Source organism: Hyperoodon ampullatus, assembly GCF_949752795.1.
Source record: "Hyperoodon ampullatus genome assembly, chromosome: 5".
Classification (NCBI taxonomy): domain Eukaryota; kingdom Metazoa; phylum Chordata; class Mammalia; order Artiodactyla; family Ziphiidae; genus Hyperoodon; species Hyperoodon ampullatus.
In genome coordinates, this window is record NC_136918.1 from 59,911,115 (window position 1) to 59,934,589 (window position 23,475).

The following is a 23,475-nucleotide window of genomic DNA, read 5'->3' on the forward strand; positions in this document are numbered from 1 at the left end:
TTGGGATAAACAATAATACTAATAATACAAGCTTACTGGTGATTCCAACACGAAATCAATCATTTGCCCTAGTCTTTTCATTCCTTTTTTTTTGGGGGGGGGCGAGGTGTCTGCTCCCCTCCGACTCCCTGTGCTCGCTCCCCGCCCCCCGCCGCCCTCCCCGTGGCTCCCTTTCTCCGCCTCCTCGGCGATTGCCATCTGACAAGATCTCCAAATCAAAGTGATAAATCGCTCCAAACTTTTTTTGGCGGCGTTGAGATGTTGGAGGGGCGTCTAGCGCGCATGTGCGAAGGTGTCCAAACTGACAATGCTGGAGAGATAGCGAGTGTGGATTGAGAGAAAGGGAGAGAGGGAGGGAGAGAGAGTGAAAGAGGGAAAGACAGAGAGTGAGTGTGTGTAAGAGTGTGTGTGTGTGTGTGAGAGAGAGAGAGAGAGAGAGAGAGGGAGAGAGAGGAGAGGGAGGGAGCGAGAGGGAGAGCAAAAGAAGGAAAAGATCCAAGAAAAAAAAAACCCAACCACACACCAGCGGCTGCAGGACTGGGCACAGCATGAGATCCAAAGGCAGGGCAAGGAAACTGGCCACAAGTAGGTGCAATATCCCTTTTCTATTGGCTTTCACCCTCCTCTGCCATCTTGCATATCTGTCTACAGCGCTCCGGGAGGGAGCGCGGGGCTGCCTCTCGCGCCGGGGCCCCGGGTGGAGGGCAGGCGCAGAGCAGACCCAGCAACCTGCCGGTCCCAGCCTCCGCGCCGGCCGCCCGAGCTCTTGCTCCTTGTTTGGGCGCCAGAGGAGCCGGGGCAGCCCTCAAACCCCGTGCACGGACCAGCTGTGGCAACCCCGGGGTGGGGGCGGGGTGGGGGCAGCAAAGACTTGGGTGGGAGGGAGGAGAGAGCGCGAGAGCGAGCGGGAAGGGGTGGGGTGGGGTGGGGGGTGGGGGAGAGGAGACGCGAGAGTCTCCCCCTCCCCTCTCCTTTCCCCCAGGCGGAGGAGAGTTGCCTCTGGCCAACCAGCTGGTCCCGGGTGTGGGAGGGGGAGCGGGGAATGGGGTGGGGGGCGGGCTGGGGAGAGGAGGCTTTTCGCGTCTGGGTTTGTTTCTGGGGTTTGGGGTGGGTGGCAGGCTCGCAGGGAGCCTCAGTGGCGGCGGCGGCGGCGGCGGCGGGCATCAGTGGTGGAGTTGGGAAAAGTTGCGAGGCGGCCGCTGGAAGTTGCGCGGGCTGGCGGGCTGCGCCGAGCGGCAGTTGCGGTAGTGGGCGCTGTGCGCTCGGCCGTGCACTCAGGCGTGAGCGGCGAGGCGGGAGGACTGGGGTGGGGAGTGGGGGAGACGAGGGTGGAGGCTGTAGTCTGGTGGGGGGGGGAGGGCACGGGCAGAGCCGAGCTACAGGCTCAGCAGAGCTGCGGGCAGGTGGGGAGAGAAGAGGCCCCGCGAGCGCCTGGAGAGCCGGGAGTGGAGGGCGCACAGCCAGCGGCGACAGCCGCCGAGGAGAAGGAGGCCGAAAGGGCGCGCTCCGGCCCGCGAGCTCCAGGCTGGCTGGGCGCCGAGTGACCCCCAGGGGGCGGGCTGCAGGGACACTGGGCCGCGGAGAGCTTACGGCGGAGCCTCCCGCGCTACTTCTGGACGTAGCCGAGGTCTCGGGTCATTAACCCTCCCCGGCGCCCCCTGCCTGCCCGGCGTGGAGCGGCCTTCGTCACGCGGGACAAGGACGATTGAGTTCGGGGCGGGGGCGACGGTACGCCCATCCCCCACTCTTCTCGCAGAAGTGTTGGGTGACTTTGCCCGGCCTTGCCCGCCGAGCCGACACTGTCCGAGAAAGCTAGCCTCAGCCGGGACTGTAGGCGACGGGACTGGGTTTGTCCAAATGCTTCTACCTCGAGTCTAAGGGTACCCAGCGGTGCCGAGAACTGGAGCAATCTGGAGGAGTCCAAAGCGCTCCTCCTCAAGGTGTCAGTACGCGGGGCTGGAGCAGCCTCAGAAAAGCAAAGGCCGCCGTTCGCTCTTCCCCTCGCTGAAAACAGAACTCTAATTGTTTTGCTTGTGGACCAGAGAAAGTAGAGATGGGGTGGTGGGGTGGGATGCTTGCCTCAAATGAAATCCCCAGTCTCTCCCACCCCTGCGTATTAAAGCCAAGTACGCCCCGCGCCTTCCCGCCTTTGGTGTCCCCGCCACAGCAGCGCAGCAGGCAGAGGCACCTCGGCGGGCTCGGTTTCTTTGGCGGTAAGCGTCCGCGGTCTAGCCCGGCGAGATGCTGTCATCATAGGCGTCTTTCCAGGGCTTCTTCCAGTCCTCACCCAAGCACTCCCTCATGCCCAAATACGTTTCCTTTCGCTCTGGTCTCAGGGATCAACATATGTACAGGGCTCTTTGGGTCATCAGTTCATCTATTTCTCTTTCGGATATTGTTCATTTCACTTAGCTTCGATAGTGTCAAAGCGCGCCAGTGGAACTCCTATTTTTCCTGTTTGCGTTTAATGGGGCCGAAGTCTTTATTTTCATCTGAGGAAAAATAAATGTACATATGCTCGGAGGCCTGGAGGCTTCAATTCCGACTGAAGGTTAGGCGTGTGTGTGTGTGTGTGTGTGTGTGTGGTTGGGGGGACGAGAAGGGGGTGGGAGAGCCGATTTCAACTCTGCCTAAGTTGTGAAATGAAAGCCGAACGCTTCGCGCGCCTCATTGCCTGGTATCCACCGAAGTGAAAGCAGAACACAAAACCCTTCGAATTTCTTGGGCAACTTTTCCAACTATTTTAATTACGAAGTTGTACGCTGCCGTATTAAAACATTCCCGCATGCACAGGCCACTCAACATCCAGAAAGCGAGCCTGGTTTCCGATCTGATGATACTTGTCATTCATCCAGTGGGAGACCCGTTTATTTTGTCTCTAGTGTTTCTAAGGATGCTGCTGCGGCTTTCTGATAACTAGATGCGAACTCTTACAAACTTTTCTTGCTAAGCCTCAGGTTCTCGCTCGCTGCTCCAGCTGTTGCCACCGCGGCTGCCTTTCTCAGACAGGAGCGCTGCTTTATGCAATTCTTCAGTTGCAGTCTGGGTAATAAAGGAAATCATATTAAAACTAAGGATTTTTTTGTATTTTAAAGCGCTATTTCCTTCCCCAGCGTAGTACGTGAGTTTCCTAGCGCATGGCGGAGACAGTCGGCTACCCCTGCTGTGAATCTAACGAAAACTTTGTGGCTGTGTCTGCACCCGTTTCTTTCTTTCTCTGGGTTAGGAAGAGGCAGTGCGACCAGCATACTTTAAAAAACAACACCACCTTTCTTGTTGCAAAAGTAAACATTGCAATGGAATCAAATCACTTAGAAACAGTCGTTTTCTTGATAGATTGTTATTCTTTTTGTGTTTTGTAAATTTCTTTGGTGGCCAAGTCCTGTCGCGATCTTGGCTACGGTACAGCATTCCATGAACCCAAACTAGGGACCACAGACCCTGAAAGTACCCGCTGAAGTTAAACTCAGACTGAATGCACAACCTACTTCCCAACTTACTGGGCTTGTTTTTTTTTTTTTTTTTTTACACAAGAGTCAAAACCGATAAATTGGTTGCAAATCATTTGGGAGGAATAAACCATTTCATTAAAAAAATAAAGAAGGGAAAAGCAAGAAGATTGACATTTGTACTGTCTAAAGCCCTTGGCCTTTATTCCCACCTTTAAGAAAAGAAAACTAAAGCCAAGCAGGCTCTGGCAGCGCCGTGAGACTTCCCAGCCGTTTTCTTGGGCCGCTAGGGCAGCACCTGGGCCGTGCCAGAAATGCCAGTTGCAACTGTTTTCTTCTGGTGATGGGAAAGAAGTGAAGCTGGGTCTGCCCAGCATGTCTAGGGCCCGAAACACCGAAGGAACCCCACTTCCCTAAAGTGACACCCGGCAGGGTTTCAATCACAGCAATGAACGAGTTGCGACGAATAACCCCCCTCCGCCTTAGCTACCGGGCCCGCAGAAGTCTCGTAAAGACCCAGAAGGCGAGGAGATTAGCAAGACCCCCGGCAAGGCGGGAGGGGGGAGCACTTGTTACTTGTACACTTGATCTCTGTTTAAAAAGAGGCTCTGAAGTAGGTAAGGTAGATGACGACCCTTCCTCTCGCGCTTAAATTCCTCACCTTAGCAGCCCAATACCTAAGATAGTAAAGGAACCTCAAGCCCAGGTTCCAGCCTCCACTGTCCCTATGCCCAACTACTTGCGTTTTCCTTCATCCTTAAAAAAACTCAGATTAAAACACAGAGCTTTGTTTAAAACACGTATTTTATTTGTTTACTTCAGACTGCTTTTGAGGAGGGAAAAAGCGCTTGCCCTACGGAGGCAGAGGCCCCTTTTAGGAAGGCGGTTTATTTGCCATTACCCTGGCTTAGGACTTCTTTATTGCATTTGGCACTTGGAGCGCAGTCTTCCTGCAGCATTTTGATGTGTTTCGCCAAAAAAAAAAAAAAAAAAAAAATCTGTGTTTAGGGGAAGGTTAACAACGCTTTTCATTTCCCCCTCACACTCATCTTCAACACTGTGGAAGGGGATGGTTCATTAGCTACAGGGGCAGGAAGGCTGGAATAAAAGGCTCCTTTTTCAGGTTTTTATTTGTAGGGGCTGAGGAGTCGCAGGTCTGGGTGACGATGCGCGTGGCGGTGTGTGTATAAGTGTGCGTGATTGTGTCTTTTGCGGGGGGAGCCCAGCTCGCAGGCTTTCTGAGCAGAGTCCTCTCCTTACTGCCCGGGGCTCGGCCTCCTCCGCAGAGATTCAACACGTAGGACACTAATCGAATAGAAATTAACGCGTCATTCCACGACATTTTTACTTTCTTCTTCTTTTTTAAAAGTAGATGGTAATAATTCTAAGCAGTTTTTCTTTAAACATCTTGTCGTTTGGGAGTTTATTTTATTTCATTTCTCCGAGTTGGGACCAGGTTATCCGAGGCTGCAGACGTTGCCTGGGGTAGGAAGGCCACAGCTGGGGACTCCCGGCTCCGTCCCCCCCGGGCAAGTAGGGCAAAGGAGGGCAAGAGAGCACCGACTTGTTGCCATCGGCACGCCTGGCCCAGGCTCCTCTCTCCCCACAGCTCCTTCATTTTGCCTCTGCTGGAAGCGGGCCCTGAAGTGGGGGAACTTGACTTGTCATCTTCTGGCCAATGGCTCTTACCCTGTTCCCAAGGTACTCAGGGCCTGGCAGAGCCCTATTCCTAAGAGCTGGGTACACCCTCCCACCCCTCCTGTCAGAACCCGCCGTGATGGGGCCTGGGGGTGGAGCTGGGGAGGCCTTAGAGAGCAGGGAGGCAGTGCTCCCCCAGGCCTCCCCACACCTCCCTCCTCCAGCTGCCGGGCTCCTGGCTCCCAAGCTCAGGCCAGAAAGCTTCTTGCCTCTTCATCCTCAGAGGTGCTGCGTGCCTGGCGCGCTGCTTGCCTCGGAGCCGGGTGTGCATTGACCGTGTACAGCACAGGAACACACGCGCCCTCACACACACTCACAGCTCAGGGGTTCAGGAACATCAAGTGCGGAGGGCGGGAACACACTCATTCACTCTTCCTGGCAGGGCAGGCCCCTTCCTAGCCCACTGGCCAGGGAAGAGAGAGGCTAGGGGGGAGATGGGTCGGGAGGAGACAGTCGCACTCTAAGGACGCCAGGCACATTTTCCTGGAGAGGTGGTTAACCCTTCCTGGGCTGGAAGCGAGGCTCTAGGCCCTTTCTACAAAGATCTGTGGAGTCTGCTTTTCTTTTTGGCTGGGTGGCCCGGTATGAATCATTAGTTCCCTTCCCACTCCATTTGCCAGGGTCCTCTTTCTAAAATTAGATTTTCCCCTTCCCACTCTTCTGGCCTTCCGAGTTTACCAGGGAGTTCTCAAGGAAATTGGCTGGGTAGTGAGAAGAAGTGTGAGGAAGAGGATAAAAAGGAGACAAACAAGTGGAACAAAACACGAGAGGGGAGAAAGGAAGAGAGAAACAGCATGTTTCTTCTTCCAGATCCCCAGTTTGCACACAGATGGGTATTATATTTTTTTCCCCAGTAAATGAAAAAAGTGTAATCCTTGTTAATTACCTTTGCTTACATGCCATACAAGAAACTTCAGAGACGTTTCTACATAAGGAAGAAACTGTTTACAAAACTCTTTCAAAAGTGTGACATATTGCTCCAGTTCAGCACTAAAAAGCTAAACACACTTACCCTCCTTTGAAGTGCCCTGGCTAGGGCAGCTTATTTGAGTGCGGTTCAGATATTGCTGTGGGTATAACTAATGGCCTCTACCTATTAGCTCAAGTGGGAGGAGAGAAAGGCCTGAATTCCTTGTCCAATGGGTCCCTCTGGAGACTGGGTTCTGGCTCCTGGCCAGTTCTGTACAATGTCAACATTGAATATTTGAATTCCCAGACTCTATTTAACAAGTTTCTAAATAAATAAACTCATTGTGTGTCTGTGTTTAAAATTATTTCACCTCTTGCATAAAAGCTACAGCATCTTATTACATTGGCCTTGCAAGTTGATTTTTAAAAAAATAAACAAACAAACAGAGCGTAAGGCATTTTAATAGGCAGACCTGAACAACATGTGTGTTTTGCAAAGACATTCTCTTACGTGTGGCTGAGTAGGTGCTATTTAGAGGGAGCTTGGGCTGTTCTGTGTGATGTGGTAGTGAATTATATTAAAAAACCAAGCTAAGTTCAGAAAGTCAGTGCAATATTAATCACATCCAAAGGGAGGCTTGACTGTGTAACTGCACTGTCTTTAGATATTTGATAATTCTGCCTGCTGGGTCCTACAGGACAGAGAGCTTCACTGATGTGTCCTAAATGGCTATCTGTAGGCTTCTGCACTCCATAAGCATTGGCAGGTGTGGAACTCTGCCCAGATGGAGTTTTGTTTCTGGGCATTTTTATTCATCTATCTTTGTCTGCCTTTGTAAGTTGGAAGGGGTGGATACACATGTGTTATCCTAATATTTCAGTATGGTTTTGAAATGGACCACACGAATCTTACGTTTTTACTAATCTCTCAGCATTTGAACATCCACAGCATTTTTATGCAGATGGGAACATACTTGTTCTAAGAAGTACACACTTAATTAAAAAGAAAACATAAGTTCTGGTCCTCTTTAAAGTGTGGACCCCATCTGGAGTTGTTAGGAAAGGAAGTAGAATTCACTCTAATTTATGTGGGTAAGGGACAACATTATTAAAAAGAATGGGATTTGAAAGGGCACATAGCAAAACCTATAACATTTAGCTGGTACCATGGAGATCTCAAAGCCAAGAAAAAAATACCACCAACCCATGCAAACCCTAAAATAGATTATAATGACCTCAGTCATTTTCATTTTCAAAAATAATAGCCATGATTAAAATAGGGGGGAGTGTTTTACTTGGAACCGTACTCTTCTGCATTATTATAAAAGCTGTTTTGTGGTTAAAGAACTGTTTCATTATAGAAGAAAAAAGCAAGTGAATTTTAATCAAATTCCTGACTCTTCAAAAGCTCTCATTCTTGAATTACTTCTTACTTTGATTTTAGTTATTATTCTTATCCATCCGCAAACGTGCTGCTTTTGGCTTGTGTATTCAGCTAAATCCTTGACTACTAACTTTCGAAACAATTCTAAAGGAGAAATTTTATTTAGAGAAGCGACTTTTATTAATTCTTGCAGCAACACCTGCCTAGGTCTCGCTGGCTATATAATAGGAAGGACCAAAGCTTTCTTAACCTTCTTCAAGAACCTGCGTAAAGCAATTAATTTTGTAAGTTAAGGTTGTTCAAAGTGTGACATTTATGAAAGTCTTTGTACACAGCCCTTGGTGGGCTTTGGCAACAGGCAGGCTTAGGAAACAAATATTGGTGAGCAGGAATGAGCCACGTTTCCTGGTCATGAACATTACCAGTGTGCTCATCAGAGACTGCATCTGGGTGTGGTCCCTGACTGAATAGCCAGGTCATCTTCAAGCTATTGAATGACTCTGAGCTCCAGGATCTTTACTTGCAAAGTAAGAGTAACAGTACCACTTTCTTGGGCTGCTGTAAGGGTTAAACAGAGTAAACGTACCCATCATACCTCAGTCACAAGCTGTCATTCAATAAATCTCAGTCACTTCCCTTCTGATAGATCAGTTGCATTTTCTGAAGAGGATTTTTTAGACATCCTCCCCTCCTCCCCGTTCTGTTTTTACACAGTCTCATTTTTAGAAGTATTTGCATGTATATAGTAAGCAGTTTGTATGTCCCCTCATAAATCACACCCTCAGGATAAATGGGAGTCATATCTAAAATTTGGGCACATCAAAACTGTCTACACCAAGCCAAACTAGGCAGTACATTTATTCTGAAAACTTGAGAATCTTCCTTTGCCCTTTTTCGGGGAAGGGAAGGGGCACTGTGTGAATAAAGTGACTGAGATGTCAGCTTTGCTCCCCAGGTGCATGTACACAGCCTAAATTCAGTTGTGCGTATCCTCCATTTGTCAGGACCCCTCATGTATGAAAATTTTACTTTTAAGGCACTGAGTTTTGTAAGTCACTTTACTACTCTAGCTGAGTTGCTCTTCTCTAAATGAGGGGATTAGACTAGATCAGAGGTTGTAAACTCAAAGGCCTACGGGAGTTGGCAGGTACAACAAATGAGTGAGGCAAGGTGGTATGCGCACTCAGCGCTCGCTCTCTTATTTTTATTGAAAAATTTGATGCTCAGCCTTTGTACTCCAGAACAAGAGGCAGTGGTAGGGCTGTGGCAAAAGCTGGGCCTTCAAGACTTCTCTTAAGCTGCCCCAGCTTGCTTCTGCCATTTGGGAAAGGGCGCCCAGTGCCGCTAGGTCTTCCTTTTTTTTTTTTTTTTTTTTTTTTGTGAACCAGAACACACACATTTATTAAGTTCCCTGTGTTACATGGGTGCAGTTTGTGGCACCCCAAAACAATTACAATAGTAACATCAAAGATCACTGATCACAGATCACCATAACAAATATAATAATATGAAAAGTTTGAAATACAATGAGAATTACTAAAATGCAACACAGAGACATGAAGTAAGCAAATGCTGTTGGAAAAACAGCACTGATAGACTTGCTTGAGGCACGGTTACCACAAACATTCAAATTGTAAAAAACCGAAATACCTGTAGGTCTTCCATTTTTAAGAGAAGCCACATATCTGGATTATTCTGTGAATTTTTCTCTACTTTAAAATGTTGACTCAATTTAAACAACAACAAACAACATTCTGCAGGCCCAACCAAACACCTCTGTCTGTCATGTATAGTTCATGGACCCTGGTTTTTGCAATGTCTGGATTAGATGATTTCCAAAGGTCCTTCAAAGTTCCAACATTTTACGATATCCACAAGGCTTCCTGGATATTACCTTGTATTTTTAAGATCTATATCTTCCTTCTCCTCCCCAAAGTTACTGTGTGTGTGTGTTTTGATAGGTGGAAGTACTTATTACAGAATCTGATATCTGGCCATTTATCTGGAAAAAAAGTCTTTCTCAGCCATGTTGTGTCTTTCTTTCCCTCCACGCTGCTTCATCATTAATTGGCTTAAGAAAATAAACTGAAACACTCACTCCCCATCTCATAGCCACTGGCTGCCATTCTTCCTTATTTCTCACTCATCCCAATTCTTTGATTTGTGGGCTAGGGGTTGGGCAGTAAATCATTAGGAGACAGTTTTCTGTGGTTTTCCTCAGTGGGAGAAGAAGTCATTTGGCTACTGTGGGTATAACAGAGGAAGAGTTCACCCCTGCCCCCTAGGAGGGTCCAGATGTCACGTCCTGTACATCTGTAACTGAAGAACTCAACTGACTTTTAAGACATGAACTTAAGATGGAGAAATCAGTTTTTACGGGACGGATGTATTATTTGACAAGAGTGGCTCTCCTTGCAGGAAGATTATACGTGTCAGGGAACATTTGAAAATAAACATACATTATTCTGTTTATTGTCATGATTTGTATTTCTAGCAGAAGTGGTGGGTGAAGAACAGGTAAAATTAAGTCCTGGGGACTAAAAGCGCAAAGTATGGTGATGGAATACTGATACAACATATTCTCCCAATAAAGTCTGGAAGAAGAACTCTATAATATCTAAATCAGCACTACAGTCAAGGGACTGGTCAATAAATACTTGTTACTTTCAGTTAACATTGTTGGAAAAATCATCAGATAAAGCAATGCTTGTAGAGTAGTGATGAACCATGCTTGTAAGCATTATATGAGGGTTATGAGATACCCAGCTCCCAAATTTTACACCTGATACTGAAGCCCAGAATTTTTAGCCTGGCCTTTGAGGATCTCCCACTCTTGAGTCAGATGGTGATTCTGAGCCCAGGTTCTGAGTTAGATTGGCCTGGGTTTGAATCCTGACTCCCCCATTTACTAACTGGGTGAAATAAAATTGAGCCAGTTAATTTTTCTGTGCCACAGTTTCCTTAATTATAGACTAAAGATATTTACTTCATGTGAGGATTTGATGAACTAATGCATTTAAAGTGCTTTTTTTTTCTTGCGGTACACGGGCCTCTCACCGCTGTGGCCTCTCCTGTTGCGGAGCACAGGCTCCGGACGCACAGGCTCAGCGGCCATGGCTCACGGGCCCAGCCGCTCCGCAGCATGTGGGATCTTCCTGGACCGGGGCACGAACCCGTGTCCCCTGCATCGGCAGGCGGACTCTCAACCCCTGCGCCACCAGGGAAGCCCTAAAGTGCTTTAAATATACTAAGAACATGTTGATTATTATTTTATAAAATTTTCAGGCTTATTTGTCTCCTTATCCAAATTAGTCCATTCAACCTGACTCGTTTAATCATTTTACTTCTCTCACTCTCTTGTCAGCCTAGTCTTGTGTTCCCATCTTCCAACCTTTGGCCACGATGTTGCCATATTCTGTAGACCTACCCATACTGTACTTTGACCATCAATATCTAACTCCTTTAAGATTTAGTTTAAACCCTTCCTTCTTCATGAGGTTCATCCTCATCCCTCCTATAGATGTGCTTTCTCTATGTCTTTTCATTCCAATAGTATGGAATTATTTTTACGTATCGTCATTTGGGCATTTTGTTATAAATTCCTTGTCTTCACTAACTGTATCTTCTTTTTCGAGCTAAACTGTAAAACTCCTGGAGAGTCCATTTCTGTTTTGTGCAGTGCCTGTTTCTATGTTTTGTATATGGCAGATATCAGTACAGTTAGGTGATGGTGGTTAGCAATGGCCTTTGGTGGATTATGTGAACCCCTTCAATTTCTTTGCCTGTAAAACCTTCGTAGTCAGGTAATGTCAGCACTAGAACTCTGGGATATTTGACACTTTAATTGCATACTAAATCCACAGTTGGCTTATTTTGACAGTGATAAACCACCTGGAAAGCACATTTGGAAAGTAGAGTATTATTCCTAATTTTCACCAATAAATGCTACTCATTTTGCCAGTGCAGGTATAACCCATGGCTCCTCACTTAAATTACAAATTGTTATTGATCCACATTTAATCTTAAGGTTTATCAAACTCTGTACTGTACCTGATTCTGGAGACTGTCAGTGGAATCGAGGTAGAGATGGTGAAACAGCTTGTGGACTCATGTAATTCCTAGGGACTTGGAGGTAGTCAGCTTCACAAAGGTCATCAGAAGCCCAGTTTTTAGATAAATTCTAACTCTAATTCAGGCAGTCTAATATAGATCATAGCAACAATAATTTTGCTGCATATTTTAATGTTCATTTATAATGAAAGCCTCTTTCTATTTAAGGCTGACAAAATGATGTTGCATTAAATCTTATTTAACTGATCAAATTAATCCCACCCACCCAGTGGGGACCCCTTAATTCAAATGCAGCTATGTCTTTCTCCCTTTGAATCCCTACACCCCTTTCCCCCATCCACCATTTTACAAATCTCTCATCTCTGTGGAGAAAACAGGGCTATTTGTGCCTTGGATAACTGTCCTCAAGCTCTGAATGATTTCAGGGTTTCAGTTCCTGTTAGAAGTTTTCTTCTCCCAAGACCAGGCTGGTGTGACCTTTTATTTTATATTGGAGTATAGGTGATTAACAATGTTGTGTTAGTTTCAGGTGTACAACAAAGTGATTCAGTTATACATATACATGTATTTATTCTTTTTCAAATTCTTTTCCCAGTTAGGCTGTTACATAATATTGAGCAGAGTTCCCTGTGCTATACAGTAGTTCCCTGTTGGTTATCCATTTTAAATATAGCAGCTTGTGCATGTCAATCCCAAACTCCCTAACAATCCCTCTCCACCACTCTTCCTCCCAGAAACCATATGTTCGTTCTCTAAGTCTGTGAGTCTGTTTCTATTCCATAAATATGTTCATTTGTATCATTTTTTTAAAGATTCCGCCCATAAGCCATATGATATGATATTTCTCTTTCTCTGTCTGACGTACTTCACTCAGTATGACAACCTCTAGGTCTGTGCATATGGCTGAAAAGGACATTATTACATTTAATCAGTGGGGTGTGACTTTTTGTCCTGCTCTTAGAACTGCTTTTAAAACATTGGGAGGCCCTTTAAATAAGGGAAGAGACTAAGAACCACGATTTTTAAATTTTATTTTACATACTTATTTATTTTATTGGAGTACAGTTGCTTTACAATGTTGTGTTAGTTTCTGCCGTACAGCAAAGTGAATCAATTATATGTATACATATATCCCCTCTTTTTTAGATTTCCTTCCCATTTAGGTCACTGCAGATCAAGTGGAGTTCCCTGTGCTATACAGTAGGAAGAACCACGATTTTATACTTTGGTGCTGATTATAGACTTTACCTTTGGCAGGAGCTATGAAATTTAGTAATAAAATGTTTCATGATAAGATGATAACAAAAATGGAGGGACTGAGCAGCTATCTTTGTTTCTGGAAGCATCATGGTTTTTAACCTTATTCTGGGTCTCAGACCCCTGTAAGAATCTGATAAAAGGTATGAAGTCTCTCTCTAGAAAATATAAATATGCATACAAGTTTTTATACAGTTTCAGTGGTTCATGGACTTCTAAATTCCAGCCATAGGCATTACAGTGGTTCACTCATGTGACCAGACTTGCTGTACCCTAGTATGTTTGTTATATAACGTCTTTTAAGTCTTTATCAATATTTTTTCATTATTTTAGAAATATTTTTTCTGCTTACAAAATTTATACTTGTTCTAATCATTTAAAAACTGCAAAATTTATCACACAGGAAATGAAAGTTCTTGGTAGTTTACCCTTTTTTGTCACACACTGCCTGCAGACGGCTACTATACACTGTTTAGTGTGGTGCGTCTATTAGCACATATATATATATATATGTGTATATATATATATATATGTTTATAACTTTTTACAACAAGTTGCTTTTTTCTATTTAAAAACTTAATCATATACCTTTGACCCTTCCCCTGTCACTATGTATCAATCTAACCCATTCTTCTAAAGGCAGCAGATCCTCTACTGTTTGGATGTGACACATTTTACTGAACCATTCCCCTATGGATGACATTTGAGTAGTTTCCCATTTTCAGAACAGGGCAGAGAAGTTCTCCAAACCAGGACTCTAAGGGAAAACGAAAGTGAAGTGTACAATTAAAGGAAGCTCACAGTTCAGGGTGAAGTGTGCTGGCCTCTGAGCCGTGGACACAGTGGGGCTTTGGGAAGGTCATGGAGGGTTGCCTCACCCTGTCAGGACAGATCAGATTTCCAGGCATCTTTACCCACTAGGTCCAAGGGTCAAAGCCAGAGCTAAGGTACATCTTTGTGAGATCCACTGTGATATATCACTGATATTTCAAGCTTCCTGGATTGTTCTGGACTTCATATTTATGCCCATTTCCATTTTCTGCTTCTGCTCAGAACAGGCTATAGCTGAAATCAATTCATATACCCCTAACTGGATAAGGACAAGTAAGTTGTCAGGGTTTCAAATCTCAAGTTTTTGTTTTTGTTTTTAAATTACGATTTCTTTGCATGTACATTATTATCACTCTGTCCTATCCTGTATATACAGCTTAAACCAACTGATGAGACTAGATAAATGCAGAAGGTTATCAGAAGCCAATCAAAAATTTATTCATGTTCTTAAAAAAATTACCCACAATAATTTCTAACCTACGAATTGGAAAGATTTTCTCTGGGTAAGCATGCTATGGGAAAAGTTTTATAATGGAAACTATCTCTTACTTTTAACTATAGCATCAAAAATATGACAGTATAATGTTACACACTAAAGCCCATCAGATGCAAAATTCTAGTTTTTGATTATAAGTTATAAACCAGGCTAGAGAGACTTCGGAAAAGTGGTTTTCTTTGGCAATGATGTTGTTGATTAAATAGAAAAAATTCAGAAAAAATTAGTTCATCCCATTCCTTTACACAGAAGTGTACAAAAATGGAATAGCTGGGTTTTGGTTCTAGTGGGAACAACTTTACTTATTAAAGCTCATTGGATTATATTAGATTAAAAACACACTAGACATTTTAGATTGGATTTGAAAAGGCATCATTCAAGGAATCAAAATTTAGTCATATAAATCTTTTTAAGAATTAATTTACTTTGCAATTTTGATTCCTTAGAGTACAGTATTTGTTCCAAATTCAAATTTTTTTTTTCATGGATGCATACAAGTTGTTCCATGGGGCATTACTCTTGTTAACATTTTCAAAGCATATTTGAAATGAGATCAATCAAATCAACTCAATAACTAGCTATTGAATGCCTAGTATATATAAGGCACAATGAACAAAATCCTAGAAACACTCACTTTCCTGAAAATAGTGAACATCAGCACTTGACAGACATACCCCTGATGGTTTATTAATGGTTTATTAACTGAGAGAAAGATCACTGTGTGCCTGTTGCTGCTCATCAATGACCACATTGTGGTTTCATGAGTCTGGAATACTGAATCCTAGGCCTGACTCTTCTCCACATATATTGTTAACATTGTGAAGCCATATACCCAACAAGCTGCAGTGCCATTCCAAGTATTGGGGATCTTCTATTTGAAAATAATACCATACTTCATTTCTCTTAATACCTGTCAGATGTGGAGGTCATTGCTTGCCTCACTAAATTACTTACGTGTTAATGCTGATATGGTTTCCATTCAAGATACTTGAAAACAAAACCAGGCCTTTATAAACACTTGTTGTTGGTGACTATCTCAACTGTTTATCAAATGTCTGTAATTCTAGGTGAAGGGGAGGTGGCAGCACACACACACACACACACACACACAGGCAAGGCCCCTGCCTACACAGAGCTCCCATTCTGGGAGAAATAAATGTGTATGGTCATATACTTCCAGACGTTGACCTGTGGTATTGAGAAAATTAAAGTAGAGTAATTTGCTAGAGAGCAGCCAGGACTTATTTTAGAAGGGTGGTTGGAGAAGACCTCTCTGAGGAGGTGGCATGTGAGCAGAGAGTGATGAGAGGAGAATGTTTATTAAAGTGTTTGAAGTGTGGCACATTGACGCTTATGGCTGGCATATTCAATCTCCCTGGTTCTCTAACCTAGGGCAGAAGCAGACAAGGTGTAAAAGTATTGTCGTTGGTTTCATTTTGTAGAATGCACTTACAGATAACATGTAAACTTTTAGCTGGCTCCACAGCCTAGGGGCCAGCACAAAGGTTTTTGTGGATCTTCCTTTATAGATGGAGGGAGTGGGAGTTTTGGGTTTGATCTGTAAACACTAGGTAGGTGGCAGCATCAGAGAACAAATTAGGCTTCTGAACACATAATTCAGTCCAGTTAAACAAATATTTATTGAATACCTATTTAACAGCCAGAGCCAAGCACTGCATTGGGCACTGAGTGTACAAAGAGAAATAAAATCAGTTTCCTGCACTTGAGGAACTTATAGTCCATTGGGAGAGACAGAACATGTGGCTAGATGGTTTCAGTACAGTGGGCTAAGTGCAAGCCCAAGGGTCACAGCCCTACTCTGGTTGAGTCACAATGATCTGGATAGTGGTATGTGACTGACTGTGTACCTCGTTTCACATCTATTCTGATAAAAAATTCTTTAACCAATATCCCTCTAAGCTCAGAAAAAAACATGTTTCAAATTTGAGGGTTAAAGGTTTGCATGTGTGTAATGCATTTAAAGACCTATTTCTAAATTTATCTTCTGAGACTCCAAATGCCTAGGATGGCGGGCATTTGTATATTAGATGAACAATAAAATGTTTCTTGAAAGGTCCACCCATCACATTTGTCTGTAGTTAGGGAAAAGCTATGGCAGGAACGGAGTAAGATGCAGAGTGCTTGAGGTGTGTGCCCCATAGCCTTGGTCTGCACCTGGGCAAAATGCTCTTCCCACCCTCACCAGTTTAGAGTATTTTATCCCTTGTGCAGCTAGAGCAGACTTTCCAATCACAGTTCAAGAAGAAGTTCTTTTTGGAGGCTCTCCAAGGGTTTCCTCCAACTCCTTGCCACTTGTAGCTGTGTCTGAGAGCAAAGATCTGATGCCCAAATTGAAGTCTGTATGGTTCAAAAGGTGCATCTTGCTTTTAGGCTCAGTTTTCATCTGGTAGAAGATAGTGCTACCCAAAGACTGACAGGAGCTCAGAGCAGTGGCTCGTTTCTCAGGCCGGCATGTGATTTTGTTGTTTGTAAAACAGAAGTAAGAATAAAAAGCACTCCCCTCTCTTCCAGTTTTCTTTACTAAACATCGTGCTTTGCTGTGTGTATGTGTCTGAGCTAATGTTCCAGCCTCTAGGCTTGGCAGAGAAGTCAGTGCATCCAACATCATTACCGCTGGGCACAGTTTGAAATCCTGAGCAAACTCTCCATGTGCCTGAATGCATAAGATGCTAGTGATCTAAGCATCCTTGTTGATAATGTTGCAACATTAAAACAGCAGCATAGATGTTGTTTGACTCATGAAGTAGCATTGTATCTTTGTTTCTTTGACCTAAAATTACTGGGTAGATGAATCTGAAGGGGGTGGGAAATGTCAAGGTAAAAAGCGATATTCATCCAGGGCTTTCAAAGGGCCTCATGATCTATGTATCAGATCTCTCTTCCTGCCCTTGAGTGATGGTAATCTCTCAGTCACCAAGGTTTTACTCTCAAGAAGAGAAAATACTCTGATACCTAATACGATGAGCTGCACCTTAGGAAACCTTCCAAGTGAATCTGTGGCATTGACCAGGACTTGTACACTACTTCCAGGATGTATGGACCACCACCATTTATTTCCTTCTATTGCTCTTGCCTGATTTGCCTGGATGACATCATAACGTCTCATTATGTAGGCTTGACAATTAGTAATAACTTCACTAAGAAGAAAATGCTCTCTGCAGCATTTTAAGCCCTATTTACTTTGAAAATAGGTTCTGATTGTTTTCTTAGGTGTGTTCATCTCAAAAGTCCAGAATATTCTGGGTACCATGGCCTGTTTTCTGATGGCTGATGCTGGCCAAGGAGACAAAACATAGTTTGAGTCTCAACTTTGCTACTCATCAGCCCGGTGTCCTTGGGCAGGGTTCTAACTCTCTGAGCTCAGTGTCCTCAAGTATAAGATATGAGCAATAACTACCTCTGCTTTGGCTTCCTCCAGACTAGTAATGCTAAAAATAAGAGGACATATGTGTAAGCTTTTGTAAGTTGTAATGAGCTGTGTAAATTTAATGTGCTTCTAAAAATTATAGAATATTAAAAATGCTAGGGAGGGATTAAGAATGTAGACTCTGGAGCCACATTGTTTAGGCTAACAACTTGGCTTTACTACTGCCAAGCCATGTGGCCATGGACAAACTACTTATCCTCTCTGTGCCTCAGTTGCTTCATCTGTAAAATGGAGATAATTTACAACAACAACAAGTATCAGTACTAGTGAAGATTATTGAGTGTTCACGTGTTATGAGGTTAATTCTCACACCTCTGTGAGGTAGGCGATATTGTTATCTTGGTTTTGCAATGAGGGCACTGGGGACACGTGAGTCCTTTGCTCTAGGCCCCTCAGTTCAGAGCACAGAGCTAGGATCCAGTCTGGATTTGCTTTACACCGAAGCCTAAGAACTTAATCTGAACACTCCACTGCCTTATTTTTTTTCATCCAGAAATAAAAGTGGAACATTACATTGTTGGAACATTCCAGAGCTCATAAGCATAATAAGATTTTGGTTAGAGGACACCTTCATTTAAAGAGATGATTTCATACAACGCTTAGTAAAGAGGAATTTTGCCTCAGTTTATATGAGTAATCTTCTCTATGACAAGGGCTGGTTGTCTCCTGTCTTCCACTTTCTTCCCAGAGTCATCTGCAGTGTGGTTTTCCATCACTTTATGTTTTTAATTTTATTTAAGGAACTCTACAAATCTTTGTTCAATGGATGATTTAGGAGAGGCTTCATTACTTCATTACCTGAAATCACAAGCTAATTACACCTTACAACTTACTGGTGAATGGTGCTGGATTCAGATTCACATTTTCTGAACAATGCACTGTGACTGTATATTTGCCCAAGGTTACCAGTGTATTTTTAAGGCAAGGAAAGCAAGCCACAACTTTACGAGTCTTTCCTCTGTGTGCAACATCTAAAACCAAGTCCTGTTCACCCATCCTCAACTTTGTTTTAATATCCAAATCACTTGGACCATGCAATGAAGTATTCAGCTAGTTGCATCTTTGAGTAATCTGTGGGATTTAAATAAGCGGAGGGCTAATAAGGTCTCAGATCTAGTCCTTTTTTAAAAAAATTTTGGTTTGTTTTCTATTTTGGGGGAGAAGGCAGTGGACAAATTAAGAGAAGATACAGTGATTCAAATGTGGCTGCATAGAATCACTTGGAGAGCTCAAATATACCAATGTTTGGGATCTACCCCAAACCAATTAAATCAGAATCTCCGGGGGTGGAGCTCAGGCAGTGGGGAGCAGTGAGTCCTGGATATAAGAAACTGGGAAGAAGGGGGTCATTTTGATTAAAGAATGAGGGAGGTAGCAGAGTTAGTAAGGTGGCTCCAAATGCTATCTTTGGAGGTGATTCCAGGTCTGTATATGTTTTAATGTATGGCTTCCTTTCTGTTTTTACAGGCACAGAATTGGAATTTGGAAATATTTTCTTAGCACTTGGCTCCATGAACTTGCTTTCTGCCTATGATTTCTAACCTTTGTAGCAGTCATATATAAGAGCTTTCTAGTTGTGAAAGGCCACTGTTGAGGAGACTTCATCACAGAGAATGGATGATCTTTTGAGTCCAGGAGCTCTGATATCTTTTTGACCATTTTGATCTGGTAGCCATTTCTAAGGAGACAGTAGTGTTTTTCAGATTAAAAAACAACGACAAAAACAACCCAAACAAAAAGAGAATCACCAGCTGATTGGTGAGAGAGCCCTTTAATATTGCTAGTTTCTTTTGTCTTTTGGTTTTCTAGAAATCCCAGACACAAATGCTCTACTAACCTTCCCATGCAAAGGGGGTGCTGGAAATTCCAGAGAAGGCAAGGAGGGAAAATGGAAAATGAATTGTAAAAAAAATAGATGTCTCAGCCCAGGAATGTTAAAAAAAGCAGAGTAAGTTTTCATGCTGGAATTGCCCTATATTTTAGAAAGTTTGGATGTTGAATGCCAGTGACCCTTATGCTTGGCTGGTTTTAATAAATGCTATCAGTCACTCACTTCCTTATACAGGAAGATGCATTAAATAAACGTATTGGATGTTGTTGGATGGTCCAGGTATGTTCAGTTGCACCTGAGTGCACATTGGCTCAAGGTGCCCAGTGGTTCTGGAGGTTTCGTTGAGCTCAGTGGGATGGACACCAAAACAGACCATGTGAAGAAACATAGACGTTTGTGTGCACTTGTGGTGAAGGAGAATGGCTTTACTGAAAGACAGGATTGAGCCGGCAACAAGGCATGAGTGTGTACTTATAAAATGTGTTCTTGTGTGGATCTTTGGACACTTGAGGGTCTCTCCTTCAGTTTTAGTTTAAGTTGTATGTTTCAAAATTATTAACCATGATGCCCAAATCCTCTGAGGAATTTCATTTGGATTCTGCTGCTTATTTCAACAACGATTACTCTAATTGCCCCTTTGTTTTTTCTTTCAAAATGATCACTTGCATTTTCTAATTATTAGAATTTTCTTCGAACCAGGTGTAAAGGGATAAGGTGGTTCAGACGTTTAAAAAAAGAGAATAAAGCCATGTTTTCATAAGAGCTTTTGAATGTTTATTTTGATTATAATGCCAGTGTAAGATGAATATAAAATATAAAATGCTAGGAACCAAGAGTATAATTTTCTAGCCTCAGGAGTAGGGCTATAGAATCACACATATTTGAGATAATCTGTGTATTTTAAGAGCGTTATAAACTGCAGTGCAAGAGGGGTTTTGCAGCAAAATATATGGTCAACGAGAGAAAATAGAATGATTCTATTCTGCAGCTGAGGCTTGAAATAAGGAAGACGAGGCGTGGAACAACAGGGAAGCGATTTCTTAGCTACCAGAAGGCACATACCCTTTGCTATCAGAGGAAGTTTTGTAACTTATTTTCTGGGAGTGGAATATCTTTAGTAGAGGGCCATCCTTTTCACTATGCAGAAATCACTCATTTCATTCTCACTGGTAAATATTGTTTCTGCTATAGATCTCCTTAACTACCGTTGAGATAAAATAGAAGATCCCCAGGAGGTGAAGGCCCATGGCCAGGACAGAGCTGTCATGGGGCCCCCTCAGTTAATGTTTAGGAAGCTTCCCTTTTGAGAATGATTTTGTATGAAAGATTCTTTTAATAATTTTTTATGTGACTGATCTCTCCCTTATGCAGCTTCTGTTTTGAGAGTAAGCAGAAGGAAATGGTAGTAATAACAAAATTGGTTTTTGCTCATTCACACTTTTTTGCCATTCGGATTATGGGAGTTGTGAGGTGGGAGACTGGATGGCAGAAGCAAGGCTGTGGAAGAAAAACATAGGTGTGTGGGAGAGAGAGGATGTGCAAGGCGGAGCAAACCGGACGTGCCTCTAAGAGGATCTGTTTAGAAAACACAGTGCTAAGGGTTCCATACGTAAACATTCATATTTGGGGATTCACACGTCTCTATTAACAGTTCTGTGCAAAGGACGTTTAACAAAAGCAGATTGATGACTGATGTAATTTAATTAGACTCTGGCTTCATAAATATGCAATGTTATTTGAATGAGAAGTTGAATCCTTCAATCTCTTTAGAAAAAAAGGCAATTTGGTTTGCTTCAGAGTTGGTTGCAGACATTTCCACCCTTGTATATAAGTGGGTAAAATAATTGGGTAATTTAAAAATTAGAAGAAAGGCAAAATTTGATTGGCCAATTATGGTAACCATTTGTAGATATTTCTTACCCTTCCTTACAGCTCTGATTCTTTTATCCAGTTATATATACTATATATATATATATATATATATATATATATATAGTATATATATATATATGTATGCTATATATATATATACACACTATCCAATGGCATATATATATATATAGTATATATATATGTACTATATATATACTATATATATACTATCCAATGGCAGTTATTTCTTTCCTGCACCATGCCTTCTGTAATAGCTCGAGAGATGCTATTAGGTTTATGGCCCCTGATAATTTCACTCTGCCCTGAATCCTTTGAATGGTGGGTTACCAGCACATCCAGAACAAACTATTAAGACTTTATAATGATACTAAAATCAGTCTGTTGACCAAAGGCATGTAATGCTTTTTGGGATGAGGTAGGGGAAGGGAGTGTGAGAGTACTTTTTCTTTTGACCTTTGTTTTGAATAAAACTCTGGTCACGGAAAATACCTGAGACGATGTGAATTGATGGGCTTCCTCTCTGGGGAAATTTGGCAATGTTGGAGGCCTCTCCATAACCATGGAGACTCTTCCAGCCCTCTGTCCTTTTCTCTTTGTCTTCTCTGAACTGCTCTTTACTTCTAGCCAAGAGTCTTTCCTTTTCACTTTCTTTGTTCTTAATTGGCCCAAGAACATACCTTTTAGTTGACGAATTTGCAATTTTCTTAACATTTCATCAGTTACCCGGCGATTTTTAAACTCCATTTGCGAATATTTTCCTTCTCCCTTGTCTTCCCTTCACGTTTGAAATGGATAAAGCAGAAGTTTTATTTTTCATGCCTACTTTCCCAGTCACCATCTACTCCATCCTTGGACCCTCTTTAAGCCATTCTGTTAGATTCTTTTCTGAAATGAAATATATGATTAATAAATGGGAAGGCCCTTACTCGTGATTGATAACTACTTTTAGAAACACTGTCATTTGCAATTCATTAAATGCCTTATTTGCCATTTATATTTACTGGAAATTGATACTCTATGTATTAGTTCTTTCCCAGTGACGGATCACTGGTAAATGTATAATTAAAAGACAGCTTAATTCTAATTTATCTTCATTTCTCTTTGAAATAGTTTTACAGCTGTCATATGGACCTTCTTCTCCATTCTAATGCATTCCCACAATTGTCCTCTCTTATTTCTGAATTTCTTTCCTCAGTGCCATGTCCCTTTGTCAGAAGATCTAAATTCAAATTCTGCCTCTGCCACTTGCTATGAGACTTTGGACAAATTGTTAACAGCCTCCAACCTCAGTTTTCTTACTGGTAAAGTGGGAGTGAGAATACTTATTTTGCAGAATTGGCAGGAGTTTTTAATGAGTTAATATACTGGAAGGTACTTTGTTAGCTGAAAAATAGCGTACACATTGGTATTGAATTAGCCAACATGGTCCTCTAGCTCTTGTGAATCAAACACTTGTGATAATACCCCATAATTGCAGATTACAGATATATCATAAAATAATTTGCAGGGGAAATGAAAGGCTGACCACAGACATGCAGTGAAACCTTTGGTGAACAGGGCCAAGTCTCCCCACTGCACAGGAGTACAGAAGGTGCAACCTTATCAGTAAGGAGTTGGCTTCATGGGGTTAAAGTCACACAGAAGTGCTGACTCACCCAGATCTGTGCCCCGTGCAAATAGAGAGCAGTCGGTACGCTGACTAATTTTCTTTCAGCCTGCCATGCCCTGAGATAACTGTAAGTGCTCTCCTGTTTCTTGTCACTGCTGTGACTCCAGCTCACCCCCTTAGACCTCAGCAACTGGCCTCCTGACGCCTTAATCTTGCTCTGGTCTGGGGTTTTCACCAAATGAGTCTTTCTTGATCAGTGAATAGATTTCCTCCCATTTTCTTCCCCTCTCTCATCTTCCTTAACTCCCATCTCAGGGCGGCCTTTAGCATCACAGGGGGCAAGGCGCCTACATGGGAAGACTTCTGCTCACCCAGTGCAGATTCTTCCTGCCTGTGGAGCCTGGAATGTCACTGCCAGGGCTTCAGGTGGTTGGTCAAAAGCTTCCTGGGGTCTGTAGGAGAATGTTGATCTTTCACTCCCACGGATGGCTGATCTCTTCCAAGTGAGGGCTTTCATTGGGCCAGGGAGAATGATGTAAGCTTGGAATCACCTCTTCACAATTTGGGTGAGGTCAGATCTTGTCTCTGCTTTAGCAAAC

General features: G+C 43.1%; 1 protein-coding gene across 6 annotated transcripts in view; it reads left to right on the forward strand.

The window, feature by feature from the left end:
- Window positions 1-548: 548 nt before the first annotated feature.
- MECOM (MDS1 and EVI1 complex locus) overlaps window positions 549-23,475 on the forward strand; it is a gene marked incomplete at its 5' end in the record, with an annotated part of 572,227 nt that continues 549,300 nt past the window's right edge. For all 6 annotated transcript variants that reach the window (XM_079704200.1, XM_079704201.1, XM_079704203.1 and 3 more), the window contains one exon: window positions 549-585. In XM_079704200.1, the coding sequence (XP_079560326.1) occupies window positions 549-585 (37 nt within the window). The remainder of the gene's footprint in view (window positions 586-23,475) is intronic.